This window comes from Amphiura filiformis, chromosome 5, assembly GCF_039555335.1.
Source record: "Amphiura filiformis chromosome 5, Afil_fr2py, whole genome shotgun sequence".
NCBI lineage: Eukaryota > Metazoa > Echinodermata > Ophiuroidea > Amphilepidida > Amphiuridae > Amphiura > Amphiura filiformis.
The window spans coordinates 20259328-20276655 of NC_092632.1; the positions used below are offsets into that span (position 1 = coordinate 20259328).

At 35.1% G+C, this 17328-nt stretch overlaps 1 protein-coding gene across 1 annotated transcript in view; it reads left to right on the forward strand.

Annotated features, from left to right (window-relative positions):
* LOC140152778 (uncharacterized) overlaps positions 1 to 17011 on the forward strand; it is a 68955-nt gene extending 51944 nt beyond the window's left edge. Inside the window, exon 5 of the mRNA XM_072175270.1 lies at positions 11655 to 17011. Within this exon, the coding sequence (XP_072031371.1) occupies positions 11655 to 11789 (135 nt within the window). The 3' untranslated portion in view covers positions 11790 to 17011. The remainder of the gene's footprint in view (positions 1 to 11654) is intronic.
* The last annotated feature ends 317 nt before the right edge of the window (positions 17012 to 17328 follow it).

The window sequence follows — 17328 nt, forward strand, 5'->3', positions numbered from 1 at the left end:
GCAGTGTTTCAACAGCAAATTAGCACTTAATTCAAATGATAGTTGGTTCACAAGTTTGGAAATTTAGCATAAACTGTAAAGCAATTGCACACAAATATCCTCTGAACTTGAAGCCTTACCTAAGTCAAATATCAAAACCTTACAAGTGCCTATATATGCCACTGGCCCTACTAATTTCAAACCAGTATAATACTTTATGAATTCTGAGAAAATAACTCGAAGCAAACATTTAGGCGTGCAAATCTTAAGTCGCATTTCCCTTTAATGAGCTCTGCGAAGTAGCATCCTTCAGATTTGTGAAGTGTGGGAATGACTTCCTGGCACCAGTCCAATAAAATGCTGCTGATAGTAAGCCAACCCAACCTGGTTCGTGGATATACAATTAAACCGCAATTAGGATTTACTGGAATAAAAGTGATCAAGATTACAGTAATGCATTTTTACTCCGCATCTGGCTCTGCTAATTGTTATAATAGCTTATGGTTATAGGCCTCGTGTGCATTCTATTCATGCATGTTTGCACGCTTGTGTGTGTGCTACCAGAGGCCTTATATTTAAAAAACGAATGCCACATTATAAGGCACTTCACATTCACAATGTATTATAATTACGCATGATTTGCATGCAATTCCTACATTACTCCTCATTTTTCAAGCACGTGCAAATGTCAAGTAATAAAGCATCCCATTTCAATTGCTTATGTGACTTGGATCTGTGGTGCTAAGATTGCTAATGTGTAATATCGATGGCATCACCACACCATTAATCGGGTTTCTTATAGGCTAGAAAATGCTCCACCAAATTTATTTTCTCTCCCTTTACTTTGTCAAACCTTTTAGAGGTCTCATTGGTGCAAAAGCATTTGGCTGAACATTTGACAGAGATGAAAGGCTTGCCGATTTCTCTGTGGCATGTTGTTGGTGCCATCATCAGTTTTGGGGATCGTACTACGCTCATGTTGCATCGCTATGTTGCATTGCTACCACCGAATAACAATACACTGCTGTGGCCCTCACTCTTTTTTATAACTGGCTTAGTCAGTAGCATGTGATGCAAGTATTTTATATTTCATACATGCAAGTAATCATTCATCAACCCCCATCCTGTACGCACATTCACATGCCTGCTTTCCTGCGCCAAAAAGAAAAACAGCCAACAAGATCAGCGGCATGGGGAGACCATGTTCTATGTGTGTTGGGACATAACAACAGATGCAAAACTTGCTTGTAGTAGCGTTAATGTATATTACAGCATATGGAACTGTGATATAGAAATTTGTAACCTCTCTGACAGATATTACAGATGGGTACAGTTGGTAACAGGCAGCAAGTTTAGTAGTAGGGAGATACTACCAACCAACCAACATCCTGTAAGAGACTTGTTTTGATGCTGCCAATAAGCCCTGGAATTCAACCAACCTTTTCCTCTTATATTATATAGCACTCAAGTTTCAATCTTTAGGTGCAATGCCATGCAGTTTTCTGATCATGAGCAAATAAGTTGGGTGTAGTTTTTCAAATAAGAAAATTAGGCTATTTTTTGGTTGTCCAATGAATCTGTCACAAATATTGTTGGACTCGGCTAATTTAGACTTGAGATTTGCGGCATTATTACATTGGTCCCCAATGGTGAAGACAATTGGAAAATTGAGATGGTGGATCCAGGCACGAAAGCATCGTATTCATGAGTTTGTCCATTGGTCAGTAAGCGGAATTATGATGTGCATGGCGCTGTAATAATACACCTTGCAAAACATCAATTTTAATCAACTATTCTGTTGCATTGCAAATTCAGAGGAAAATGATGAGCAAAGATAGTGATATGGGGTGGGGATGACTACATGTATGATCACTGATTGGGGAAGGTCTAAAGAAATGCATATTTTAGAGACCAAATGTGAAATGATGTTCTAAATGTGCACAAATATTTTTCACGAGCATTATGGATGCGAGAAATTGATGCGAAATGAAGTCGTCAAAGTAATCAATCAAATTAGCTAAAGCAGGTTGATATGATGACCAGCAGCTGGGATAGATTGGGTTTAGCTCCCCATTTCAATTGTCATCTGATTAAATGCTCAAAAGCTTTTCACCCTTGCCTTTACATATCATAATATCACTCCAGGCCATAGCGAGAAAAGAAATTCTGTGGTGCTGATCAGCTATAATCACTAGATTGCCTTTATTGCTTTCACTACTCAAGTTTTCCCCCTCCGTCTATCTTAAAGAGATAAGACCAGGGGAAGAGAAAGATAGAAGAAAGAATAAAACTCTGATAGAAGTGAACTTGATTGAGGAAGATTAAGCTGCCATTTTAAATTTCCCCTTTGGAGCACCTATAAGTGCAACTTCATTATCAATGTAGCTCACAGTCATGTACACTAGGGCACTAGTTATAGAGAACCTGCTTTATGAATCATGAAGTAATTTTGTTGGTCAAAAAGAAAAATTCATTTGGGATTTTTGTTTTAACCATTGACCACCTTAGAGTGGATCATCTCATGTTTAGATTGGAAACAGAGATATGTTCTCATTAAACAAGAGTATGCTAGTTTGTCGCTTTGTTCTATTTCAAATACAAATAACCTTTTATGGGATTTTTTTTCATTTGAAGCTGAATGCAATTTGTGAATTGCACTTCAGGGAAATATTGCAGCCAGGTCATTTTGAAAGCATAGACTTCAGGTCTATGTTTTAAGAGCTGATCATGGGAGATTGACCTGGGAGAACATCACTAGGATTGCAAACATCCTCATCTACCAGGGCTCAGTTCTTTGACCCCCAATATGTTTGTACATTACATAACATGACCTGAATGTCCTTAGTACAAAAACACATACTCCACAACACACAGTCAACTTCCAGGCTAGTGATGCATTGAGGTGCTTGCCATTAGAATTTAGACCATTGTGATACCTTCCTGTTTTTCCATCACATACAATGTACATTCAACATATGTTTCAATGTTATTCTCTGCTATTGTTTTACGTCATTTTTCACACCTGCCCAATAGCAGTACATACCTTCCTGTTATCTTTTAAAAAAGAAAAAAACTCATAATAAATTTAACATATGTTTCAATGTCATAGACATGCTATGCCATTGTTTTACATACCACATGTATTTATCATATCGGCAGCGCTTTAATTGTTTGATGTTAATTATGTATAAACTATGTGTGAAACTGATATGCTTGTTAATATTGCGTATGACTAGAGCTCTAGATACATATTCCTATATCAAGGCATCAAGGCAATTGGATATCTTCGAATACCTGGAGGCTTTATACATTGCTGGTGATAAATCATCTAGAACAATATGTTGAGAACATTACGCATATTAATCACATTAATACCAATTTATTATTAACGAAATGTGGACAAAGGCAAGGTCAACAATGATACAAATTAATAATAATATTTGTGTTTCAATGTTAAGTGAATGATAAGATAATATCAAATGATGTTATTGGGGTAGAAACCAAAATAACTTCCAAATGTTGGAAATGCATTCACAAGTACTAGTAGGGGGGCCTATGTCATACCCACTTAACATTTTTGGATCAATAAATTGTTTTCCATTTTGTACTGTTTCTATCATAGTATTAGGTTGGATGTAGTTTCATTTCATAGTGATGACATTTGACCATGTGGTTGGATGAGATCAAATCACCATTAAATACAGACTTAGTTAGCTTGTGGTGGTAATCATGGATGTACAGAGTGGATCAAGTGTGTGACCTATGTTCATCATCATCATCATTATCATTGCTTGGAGCAGTGAGATTTGTTCAGTGATAATCATACCAGATATAATGTCACTGATCGTGGTGAAAGATTCCGCTCCTCACACTAGTTAAGCCATCACAAAAATATAAACAAAATGGGGCCTACATACATAAATGGTTGGCCCTTCATTGGAACACTACATGTAGGAAGCAAGGAGTATCATCTCATTGGTGATTCAAGGTCAAGTTTGACTTGCACTACTGAGTGATAGCTTGTTTGTTAGGCATTTGTCAGCTTACAACTGAATAGACACTGCAGCAGTAATTATGGTGTTTTGAGGCCTCTATTAGATCATTAGAATTCCTACAAGGAATAAAGGTTTCCAGCATGTGTGGTAAAGATATGTGCTTGGTCAAGAGCAAGAGATATTAGGTTATAAGGATTGGACTGTCCGCATATACGGGCAGGTGCTTTTTGTTGACCTTTAAGAATTGCGAGAGGCATAAGGAAGGGGTGTTTTTTGTTACCGGTCTCTCTCACAAGGGGTAGGACACACTTGATGTATATTTAGAGATGAAAACGGAATGTGAGGAGAGTGGATGGCTTCCATTATGAGGAAGGTTCAATAACATGCAATGAGATATCACAAAATATCTTGGACTTGATGCGAAGTGTTTCTAAAAGGTTCTCCTGTATTGGGCATTGTAACATCTGTCAGATATTGTAACAACTTTTTGAGAAGGTCCAAATAAAAGTGAGCATCCCAGGCTATTGGTTTTCATCGCTTGTTTTGCCTTCACTGTACAGGTGATGGGAGCGGGCCGCATGCTTACATAGTAACGCTGTCCATTTCATTCTGCCAGATTCTGCGTTTGAAAAGAAGTTGGGATGGGATACTAACTATACAGGATGCTTGTCATTCAAGCAAGAAAGAGGCGGACATATTCAGGCCCAATTGTATATGATTTGCAACTTCAAAGAGGCATTGCCCTTCAATTGTTCACTTGAAGATAATGATACAAAAAAAAGAAATTGTGGAATTTTGATAGGTTCTGCGAGTCTGCGATAAACGGGGGCTCAGATTGGGGTAGAAACGTCAACGAAGACACCATGGTGACTGTATTATGAAGATGACTGGCTTGCTAAATTCTGCATACATGTTGCGATTTCAATAAGGGGTGCTTGTAAGGAATTCAGAGTAATAGTATACAATTGCAAATTAATGTTGCTCGGTTCTAGTCAAATGATTGAGTAGTAGAGTAAATCAGAAGTGAATGTAAAATGTCAGTGGATCGATGGAATCTTTGTGACTCTGCAAGTGTAATTTATGTTATTGTCAAGGGCATAGAAGATTTTCTTCTCAGATTGGATAGAGGATAATGGATCTCATGTGACTATAGAAATGAGTTGTTGGATGTGTTGTGTGTGTGACTGACTGCATTGCTGGCCAAGCGAAACATGTTTAGTGGAACGGTTTAAACTGAGAGAAAATGGAAAAATTTGAATAGATATATTTTCCCATGTTATTTTACAATATTTTTAATGTATCCTATGAATGTATCTTTACTTGAAAGCAATTTATTCATATTTTGAATAACATATTATGTAAAACATAATCAAATCTTCAATTTTATTCATTATTTGATTGAAAATATGTCCGACTACATGTAATTGGTTATAAATTGATTTGTTTTGATGAAATCCATGCATTTGTATTATGATTCAGGTCTTCATTTCAAGTTGACATCTTGAAAGGCAGACCAATATATATTGAAATCAAGATGTTTAGTTTGATATTTTGTCCTTATATGGTAGCAATCTTGTGAAACAAATGTGCACCATAACAATTGATTTTAGTGACTGAAAACCTAGTTGGACCAAGAGGCTGGAAACGGACAATTGGATAGAGATGACATCAATTATTCAGACATCCTCTAGAGTTTTCTATTGTTGGAATACTCTCTATTGTAATGCAACTGATATGACCTTTGGGTGGGGGTCTTACGACAATGAATTTCCCTTATGCATTTCAAAAGTTCCTATAAATCAATATAATAATTGCTTTAAGATAAATAAAAAAGTGTAACTACCATACTATTTAAATGTCCTTACAATAAATATATAATGAATTATTTTTGCTCTTTAAAAATGGTGGATTGTATTACTATTTATACTATTAGTATTTAAGTTACAAAGCAGCATCCCTAAGGGTATACATAACAAAGCTAAATTGGATAATTGGAAAGTAAGGTCATGTCCAGGAGCAGCTCATTTTAGTCATATGCTACCATTTATCTCAAAATGAGAGAGTAAATTGAATAAAAACAAGATGTTATTTGGAAAGGTTGAATTCATTTTGTAATAATTTTTAATAGCATGGGTAGTGGTACATTGGCCTCATGTCATCTAACACTAGGCCTTGTGTGTGTAATTGATTCAATGATAAAAAGTGATGGTAGGATTTCAGAAAAGAAGTAAAAGATGTATGCACTTTCGTTCAGGGACTTTCAACGTGGTAGAGATGAAACTACAGGCATGTGTTCAGCTGCTTAACAGATAGACCTATGAGACCTCCTGACTTAGAGATGGGTCAGTGCTTATGATTCTTCCTTCACCAGCCAACCAGAAAGACCAAAAAACAAGCCCAGATAGAATCTACTATTCATGTTGGGTTGCTTTGTTTAAAAAAAAGTATAAGCCTAGCTACTGAAATAAATCGGTAATGTTGCTGTTGTAATGATTTCATGTTTTGTTCTGTTGGCATGGTTGGCATAGCAACTGGTGAATCCAGCTGGAGAAAATGGTTGTAAAATTTTATTTTGTGAAATATTATTCACTGGTTTTTGCATTTGTATAATGATACGGGCATTTAAATATTCTTACCAATGCGTTCTTGTCACGCATTCTGGTACAGCAGTATTCGAATACAATAGGAAGATAAATACACATTACTACATTGGCCCTGGTAGTCAAATTAAAGATACACTCACATATCCTTCTCTTGCTGTCCTGTCCTCAAATTTCCGTTTCAATCACACCATGTAATTTCTTGAAGGTGAAAATCGCACGGAAATAAATGTTTTATTCAAGCCAATTAGATCTAATTTTGGCAGGTGGTATGGGATTTCATTTATAGGATTCATCAGCATTGATTAATCCCACTTGAGCAGAATGAGCTAAAGGATAACAGGAATCTAGGAGCTGTGTGGAGCTTGATCGTGTTGAGTGACATGGTAGTCATGGTAATCATTATAAATTGTCTTTGTCCTCAGCGGCTTATGTGTGAAGGAATTAAATGTGTCAAGTTGAAACCTAAGGTGGATTATGTGTTCCTTCAGTATTTGAGTATTCTCAGTTTATGCTTATCCAACAGATTTATTTATCAAGGCCATGGCAGAAGATAATAATTGTAACTTAATCAAATTGTATTATTTGCGTTGAAAAAATATTGTCAAACCTAGTTGAGTAAACATGCATTTCATTACTGTTCATGCTTTCAAGATCTGCCCAATGTTTGTTTTGTATACAAGCAGCTCTAGTAGAGTGAACTTGAAATGCGCGGAGATATAAGGTTGATCAAATCAAGTTAATGTCTTTCGTGAGAGAGAGCCTCCCTCACTAAATCGCCTTGATTGCGGAAGCTTCAAAGTAATGCAAAATGGGTGCCAATCCACTCAGCGCACTATGTTTTGAGCTCGGAAGAAGCAAAGCCATGTTTAAGGATATAAAACAGTGCTACGTGGCGAGAAACAGGAAAGACTAAGCAAGATTAGAGGCATCAAATGCGTGTGTTGATTCATTGAAAGCTGGGAGTATTAGATTTACCGTGACGCTTGTTACTCCTATACTTAACTACACAGACTAAAAAGCTGGCCCATAGGCCCATAGGAATCATGGAGCCCTGTACAAACAGCGTGTCCTTTCTCAAGGAATACAGGCAGCATTTCCAAAGGAAACACCGTAGGTTTTCTTAACTTGGCTGTGGCCGATTCATCAACACTCAAATTAGAAAATGTGTGTTTAGATGAGCGAAGCAAGAGCACATTTGGTCATGTGAAAAGTGTGTGTTATGAATAACAAATGAACAGTTTGGAGTGTTTAGCATCGATTGTATCCTACCTAATGCACAGCGTTAATAGTCCCCTGCAATGTAATACAATGGACACTTTCCATTTATTTGGATTGTATACAATACAGTTCTACAATTGCTGTTGATGTGCCAATTCCATTAATAATTAGTGGGCTTTTTAAATTCTTTGTCTGCTAAGTCGCTTGTGTTTTTCAACTTGCCCTTAAATTTTATGTGTCATTTCTGACAGATATTGTTTTTTAAATGAATGCTTTATTTTTTTAGTTATTCATGAATTCATATTTTGGCACGTATGCCTACACATTTTATGCCCATAGGTACCCATAGGGCCAGACAATTTTTAAAGGGTGCAACAAAATACTAATAAATAAACATGTCGGTTCACTAGGTCCGAACAGGATGTAGTCTGATGATTGGAAACCAGGGATTTCCTGGTTACCTAGGAGCACCAGGCAACTTTAGATATCACATACCCACCCTGTTAAATTGTTTAACCACAGCTGTTGTGGAGAGATGAGCTCCTATGTCAAGGAGAGATAAGGCATGTTGTTGTCAACTCAAAGGAGTACAATTAAAGTGTTATAAAAAGAAGTAGCACCAGATAGCTATAGCTGCCATGTATGGGACAAACAGGGCAAGTCTTTTGAAAGAGGGTTGAGTCATCATTGTGGAGATTGTAGTCCACCTTTTTTTTTTCAGGCTTGCATTTTTTAATTTTTATTTATAGTAGGTTAAAATTGAACTTCATGTGATTGTAGTGTGGTTTTGTTAGCAGGATCGGTTTTGAAATGAATAAATTATTGTACTTTTCAATGGTATTTTGCATAGAGCAGCTATGCATGACTTAATTCAGTAATATCTTTGTAAATTGCAGCCAACAGATTCAGTGATACAGTTACTCTTTCCATTAGCTTTCACTTAGAATGAACTAGCAGTAGTGCTAGTCAGTAATTTGTCAAATTTAAGGATGACCTGTTCGCTTGAAGCCTTCATGGATTCTCTGTAATGCCATTTTTGTATTGTTAGTAATTTTGAAACTTACTGGGTGAACTGCCATCTTTTATATTGAACTATCTGTCAAGCGCACATAGGCGTCATGCAGGCATTCATAATTTGATTGAATCAGAGATAAATGTTTTCTTCACTTTTATCAAACGTTTACAATTAGTGAATGAATAATGATAAATTCTTTGACATGTAATTGTACAGTAATTGTTCAAAAAGAGTTATTTGAAATGTTTAAAATCGGACATTTTTCCATGTTTCACATAACTTCAGCAAGGGGAATATAGTTTGCACTGCACATGAATCATACAAATTGAACAGAAATATGTGTCAGTCACGTACTGACACAATCCCCTAATATTTGTTTTATGTTCTAAATATTATATAGGGCATGCAAAAGGTACATGTCATCTAGAGCATGAAAAGAATAAAAAAAGTTAACTTAAAAAGACCAGATCGGTAACCAATATAAATTTAGACATGATATCTCATCGCTGCAAAATCGCATAAAATATTAATATTTACTGAGGGAAATCCCCAACATAAGCAATTTGATTGTTATTTGTATGTTAATTATTGCGTTTTTTTTTAAATAACATTTAGTTTCTCTAGGACTGACAAGGTTTTAACATCTGGTGATTTTCTGTAAATAAGTTGTGCAATTGGAATATATCCACGAGGCCAACAATTTGGTTATTGTTCCTATTTTTATTATTTTATTTTTTATTACATGTAATATTACGCTAGGTTGGCATGTCAGGTGTTGATAGCGTGCAGTGTCATTATAATTAACATCTGGTGATTTGCTGTAAAGGAGGTTGTGTGTTAAGGGGCTATTGTGATGAGATATAAAAATAGTGAAATCAAATAAATGAGACCACAGGTCAAGACCATTTCAATTACATCATTCTGATGCAACCATTGCTCTGATTTACTAAAAGCACTTCCATGATCAATTAATGCAAAATTCTTGGAAATTGAACTTGGTAAAGATCATTTGTAATACTAGCAAGTTGGACAATTTATTATAGAGCGGATAGATTGTTTTGCTTTAATAGTTAAGTACTGAATGCATGGATGCATGCAGAATATAGAGTAATGCAGCTGGATAACCTTGGGCAATAGAGGGCTCTGATCAGCTTTTACAGGGCACTTTTGTGCTTTGTGCACAAAGATGGTTTAATTAGTTTCTGCATTGTGTATCTTTTATAGACCCTTGCATTTCATTTTATATTTTCTGCTGAAAAGGTAAATATCATAAAAGCAGTCTTTTGCCAGTGGGTAAAATTACTTCCCTTTGAAAGCATTATCAAAATATTAGTGGTAAAATAATGAAGTTAGTCCTTTTAATGCACCCAGAATCGATTCAGCGTATTACATCTTCCATTGATGACATTATTCAGGTTATTGTATGTGTGTTGGTGTTATTGATTTACACAAAGCTACACACTTGCTTGCCAAGGAATAAAGTGTGCCTGTGGTTTTACTGACAAGCTTTTAATATTATGGCTTGTCCCGACTCTAGCAGTGTTTCTTGGTTACCAACATTATCAATATCACAATTTATGAGTGATGAAAGTCATTAGTGAGCAATTTCACTGTGCACTCATGCTACTATTGACCCACATGATAAACTACCTATGTGATTAATAGCATTTGCCAATATCAGCCGCATGTAAGCTGTGAGCCAAATATATGTACCATTACTTTAGCGCTTTACAGACCATGCCAATTTTTTAAATTGATAGATTATGTTTTTCCAACATGGCCTCTATGTGAAATAAGAGATGCAGATGTTTAGTGTGTTCTTTAGGAGCTTCAAGCAATTTGCAATCTCCGGATACATAAATAACAATCACTTTCTATGAATGAGGAAATATTTGAATTAAGTTCAAACATTCACTCAGTTGAAGGTTATGTAACAAATAAAATGTGAATCGAAACTCCATTTTCTGGTTTGTGGCAAAGAAAGCCAAGGCTAGTTGCAACATGTAAACAGGAGATAGTTTTCACAAAGCAGATGTTCGATCTCAATTCCATATTTTTTTTACCTGCTTCACTGGCCCAGCTAATAGGGCACACCTCATGCAGAGTCACGCACAAGGGTTTCTTCTAGATTTATATCAAGTTCAACATGATGAAGTAGAAATTCTATCCAGGTTTGACTATAAAAAAAGCGTACCAAGTTTGGTTAGCGCTTGATTGCAAACCAGGCAGCCACTAGCCTCTCAATTTTTTGGGTAATTGGACTATGTAGCTTGACACCCAATAAGTTATATGGCAAATTGGGTAGCCAATCCACCATCACAAACATGGATAGACCATTAAAGTTGAGTATAGGGTGTGCTTATTGTTTTGGGAGAATGGCAAGAGATATGGAGGCTGGATCATATTTTCACACAACAAGCAGAGATTCGACTGTTGGCAGAAATCAATCACTTGAGGAACACGTGCGCATGAGCTTCGTGCTATCCATTAATCTATACAACCCTGTATTGATTGCATCCCCACTGAAAGTGTATCGTTGAATTGAATGTTGGCCACGTTTGAAATTGAATATTTCACAGCGCTGCTAGGAGACACTGACTTTTGTTATTATGCTAAAGGGGAAACTTTGTAATGTGTGCATAATATACAGTGAAAATAAGCTAGGTTTGCTAAAGGGAACAGTAATTCTATGATATATTGGCTGAATTATTATTAGTGTATAGTTATTACCTACATGATAAATGTAAAGTAAATTATTATACATTTTCTTTCCAATCCAGCTGAAATTGTTAAGACAATAGATAATTAACAAATCTTTCTTTGTCTCTTTTTTGTATCTTTCAGAGCATACAATTGAACAACAGCCGTGTGCCGCCTAGATTGTTGTGTGACCCTGCCGTATTTTCCTTTAGATCACTGAGCACCATCAGCCCAATGACACCAGTGGAAGATCCTGCTCCTCATCTCACTGCCTACTGAAAAGTATCATCATCCCAGGAATAAGGGTCTTCTTCTACTAGCCTATTTTGTCGGACGAGTCTCCATCGTCAAGAAAATTTCAGGCAGCAAAGATTTCACTTTTTGTAAAACAGATGGTTTATGGCATGGCTTGAACTGATCTTCCTTTGTATTGAACATTGGGTGCCTGGTTGTCTGTCAGAAACTCAATTTTAGAGTTCCTGAATTCAACTAGGCTGGCTGTTTGTGGCCAGTTTTCAACTAAAAAAGTATTCAGTATGTTGACATTTTTTGAGCGATTTGAAACACGACCTTGTTCCATTTTGGGAATTTAAGGCCATTACGGCTATATAATATATATATATAGTCCATTTTTGATACTGTGCGAATATTGTTTCTAGATATTATATTAAAAAATTGCACGGGAAATGTGTTTTACACTGAGCAAATAATGTTGGGATTTAAACTGATGATAAATAAACTACCTCTCATGTGATAATATTTTGTCTGTTTTAGAAGTGCTGTATTATGTCCAGACTAGCCTTTTAACTGTGTGACATGATCATTTGAATCAGATAACAAAAAACCTGACTAATCTTTCACCAGAGTAATAATCTCAGGTATTGTTGTATAGACTTACTGGCATAGGGGTTGTTTTTTTAAAAGAAATAAAAAAATATCCAATTTGCACCTTTCAACCACATCACAGAGATTTGTAAAAATATATATATATTCTACTTGTTGAACTATTTTATTATTCTTATTTATTATTGATGTGATAGAAATAACTAAATTCATGGGTATTTTATTTTCCCTTGAATTTTACTTCTCCAAACCTTTTTTATTTTGGAGGGACTTGTTTTAGATCAAGGCTATTTTAGCCGCATATGAATTCCTGTATCATGCATAAAAACCACATCAGGAAAAGCCAGAGAAGTGTAGCTTTCAGCAAATCTGGGAATAGCTTACTGATGTCAAATCATAAGCTTTGCCTGTAGCCTTCTATAGATATCCATATCTAGACAGATCAAAAGAACGAAAGAACAAAAAATAGTATCCATATTATGCAACCTTCTTCTCCTCAGACTTTTAAAGCTTTACACTGCCTCCTTACCATATGGACCAAAATGAAGCAAACCGCAAATTTAAAAGGTAGACTGTACATATTTTTTTAAAGTAGACTTTAATATCTAACTGCCTTGAATTGTTTGACATGATTTCATACTCTTTGTTAAATGCCAAACATGTTATACTCATACATGTTGGGCTTAGCAATGGTTTCATGAAGAGGAGAAGAATGCATACATCTATACAGCCTCATGACTCAAGTACATCTGGGAATAGCAAACTGAAGTAACAAAATAAGAAAATTATAAGGAGTGAAAATAATAGTGAGAGGACGAGTCTTTGAATTGAATACTGTCTTGCTATTCCCACAGATGTAAAGCAAGAGTGCAGCACCATCTCAATATTCACTTTTCATTTATATACACTCTTGTGCTTAACTCCATTACATTTCATACGGGTATATAGTTGGGGCTTTTAAACAAATTACTCTGCTAGCTACACTTCATTCATACTATAGTACTCTGAATAAAAACCTATTGGACTTCTGTCCCTCCTAGTGAGGTTTTGTCTCAAAAAAATACAAAATGAACTGGTTACTTCAGGACACAGTCTCAATGATTTAAAGGTTTTTTGATCTGAATTCAAAATGGAGACACTTTTTTTTTCTTCATCCACTTTGAATCCAATTTGTATATTCTCTGTAATGTGGTTAGGTACCATTGGGAACCTCAATGCCAGTATGTTTCAGGGATTACTAGAAAAGACTTTGGAGTCTTCTCAAGTCTTAAAAAAGTTTATAAGATTTTTGTCATTTTTTAAATATGATCCTTATAAGATATAGATTTTTTTTTCATTTCCAATTTTTTAAGTTTCAGTTCAAGTAAGATTGGTGTTTTCAGTAAATTTTTCAACCTGTCGTAGCAGTTTATTGTTATATGAGATATACAATTTAATTAGAAAGAAATGTATTACATTTAACGTTCACTAAACCACTGGAGACAGTGGAATTAAATTGGATACTGTGCTAAATTTGCTAAATGGGCGGTTTCCCTTAAGAAAACTGCCGCGCCGTTAGTCTCAGGCAAACAAGCTTTTTTTGAATTTCGTAGTGGAAAAGATTTTTTACCCAAGTCCTGATTTTTTGTATTCTTAGGTAAAATTATCTGTCATAATGTGCTTACTATTATTTACAATGCACTGATGGATAATGTATGATTGATTAATTAATTAAGGCTTTATGAATTGAGCAAATAACAGGTGTAGTCATTGGGATTTTTAAACAACCCAGTTTTTTAAGCATGTGGCAATGTACATGACAATTGGTACTTTTTTCCGTAAAATTTTAAGTTATTTGTATTGAAAATACTGACTCCTAGATGTGGCCTTCTTTTGGGCTGCTTTTGCGACACTATAGCAAAGCAGTGCCCCAAAACAATGCATTTGAAAGGACAAGATTGTACCATATACTTAACATGTATAATGGACCAACAATGCATTGTAATAATGTGTTTTTATCCTTGAATTGTTGAATTATAGAGACAAGAATTACGGAAGGAAAGAAGAGTGTAAATGTAATGTGTAAGGTTCTTCTATATCTTGTTACATGTAAGAAGAAGAATTTATGCTGGTTCTGTAACAAGAAGCATATTGTGAAATGATTTTTGAATTGATAGGATTGACCTTTGACCTGATGTCATTGACATCATTATTACTTCCTGTTAAGTTGCAACAAAAGGTGGATTGATAATTTGAGTTGCAAAGATAGTGGCCAAAATATTGCTTTATGGAATGATGTAGAGAAAAATTATAAATATGAGTGATAAAGTTTTTGTAAATTGTCAGAGAAATACATCAGGAGTTGTGTATACCAACTCTTTTTGGATCGAAGTATGCCAAGAAAAGATGCAGCTGTTTTTGCTTTTTATACTGTTTACTTGCAGCAAGAAAATTAAGCAATCAAAATTCTCTATCGTCATTTCCATGAAACAAAATTTTTGAGACGAACAATCTCATATAACCACTTGGAAGGAAGCAGAATAACGTTATATCCTCGCTGCTTTGATTTCATTAGACCTGTTTCAAGTCTTGACAATGCATATCATAGAATGGCCATAATATTGGCACTTTTTTCCGACAAAAACAACCATTTTTCCTGTATGAATAGTAATATTGCAAGTAATTTAAGAAATTGTGTGCAAGTGTGTGTGTGTAATTTTACAAGACAAGTGGTATGCATTGTAGATTTTGGTAACAATGTTGTTTGGACAAGACTTGGATCAGGTCTACATGACACATAGCTAGTACATAAACATGCATGATATTAGAGTGAACCTACTCTGCCAGCCTTCCTGTTAATTTTGAAATTACAGCTGCAATGTGTCGCATGCATACATACATACTTCGGTATGCACCCCTCCATCTTGGTTTACCCATATTGAAATGAAAAACAAAATTAGTTCACTACAAATTAACATTAACTAGCCATATTTGTATTTCTGTTATGAAAAAAAGATAAATATTTATGCTTGTTAAAGAGAGTTGTATACATTTCCAATTTATATAAAAAATATGCTAGTTCTTGTTGATAAGATATCTAGGTTTTAAAAAGAACACATTCGTAACATACTCTGTTACCCACCTGGTGAGGGATGTATATTTTAATGTAATGACCAAGATATAACTTGTGTTCACAGTAATGTCTACTATAGTTGTTCTAAGGTGTACTTTTAATAATAAGTATACAATAAGTTAACAACATGTAGTACTGTACTCTTTTGAATTTCTCGCCATTTGGAAGAGCATGGCAACAAATATTATATAGATGGGCATTAATATGCCCTCAGTTTGTGTAAGACATGCAATGGCGGATAATTCAACATGATAAGAATATATTTTGATGAAAAAATAATAACCCAATTTAATAATAATACCAATTACCTAATGCAGAAAGAGAGTAACTATTTTTGACAGGCGCTTCATGTGGATGCGTAAACGACTTTATACAAAAGTCGACATTTCTGGGTTGGTGTGTAGCGTTGCCTTTCAAGTTGTGCGAGAAATTGCGCACTAAGGCGAACATTCAACCCAAAGTAGCATGAGTGGGAACCTATATATTTGATTGACAATTATATTGTGCCATGGTTAAGTGCAACAGAATATTTCAAATGGTTTCAATATTTTTACTGCAATGCATTCATTGCATATCAACTATGTTTTTCATCTATCACACTAAGTACAATGTAATAAGAACAACAACAATTGTTTTATGCATTGTTTTTTTGTTGTTAATTTTTTCTTTTTTAATACACACAACTTTGGTATTTGTGAAACTAAAGTTGTAGCTAAGCCCTCATAAGAATCTATTGCTATTTTTTGTTTGTTTATGTAAGTTGGATGTACGATATTTAATGTATTTTATTATTAGAATATCGTTCATCCATACACCCATCGTGGTTATGTAACCGTGGGTAACCAGTGCCACAGACTTGATTATTTTATTTTCCCCATCTCAGTTCAGAACAAAAACTCTTTCTTTCTCTTCTTGATCTTCCTGCTTCATAAACCTAGTTACTATTATCTTCCCTCAAATCCTTTCCCTACCTCTAGTTTTCATTTTCTTTGTATATAGTGAGCAATTTGTACTGAAGCTAAAGACCAGGGAATGGATTATTTTTTTCTGGAATCCTGTTCAACACAGGTGTCCATAGTTATTTTCATGGTTGTATATGCGTGGAAGAAAGAATTTGAAATTGAGTACTTGAAGAAAGAGATAGCATTTTTTTTTATTATATATATTTGTGGTAAGATATTTTATATGGTAGATTTAGTAGGAATTTTTATGTGTTTTTTTGTTCTGTCCATGGCACTGGTTTTAGTACAAAATGATAATTGTGACCACACCAGTTACCCACACAATGAGCTAAACTAGTTGAAATCCATACACCCCCTATGGAAGACATGACCTTAAACTTCACACAGGGATTGTGAATTTCCAATGGGGTTACGTAAATGCCATTTTAAATTTACATCCCTTGTGTGGAAGATAAAGGGCATGTCTTCCACAGAGGGTGTATGGATTTCAACTGGAATAGCCCAATATTTTTTCATAATGTCCATTTTTCTGGATGTCACAAAAATAAATGACATATTTAACCAGCAACTGAGAAAAATATAAACATGTGTCTTGTTGATTTCTTTGAGTTGTGGTAGTACAAGGTGAAGAATACATGGATCTTGGGTTTTTCAACCAGAAGTCAAGTTTGTACAGAAATTCCTTCCCACAAGGTAATAGTCGTATTGCATAATAATAGATACAGCTCGGAGTTTAATCCGTCTGCTTTGTTATTGCAATACACACATTGCATTGTGGGAAGGAATTTCGGTCATATTGACTTCCGATGGATAAACTCGGGATCCACGTTGTAGGTTATATGCTTTCAGAAAGTGTTGCTCTATAGCATCTTCAGCAACAAACCAAACAGATTAATGAAGT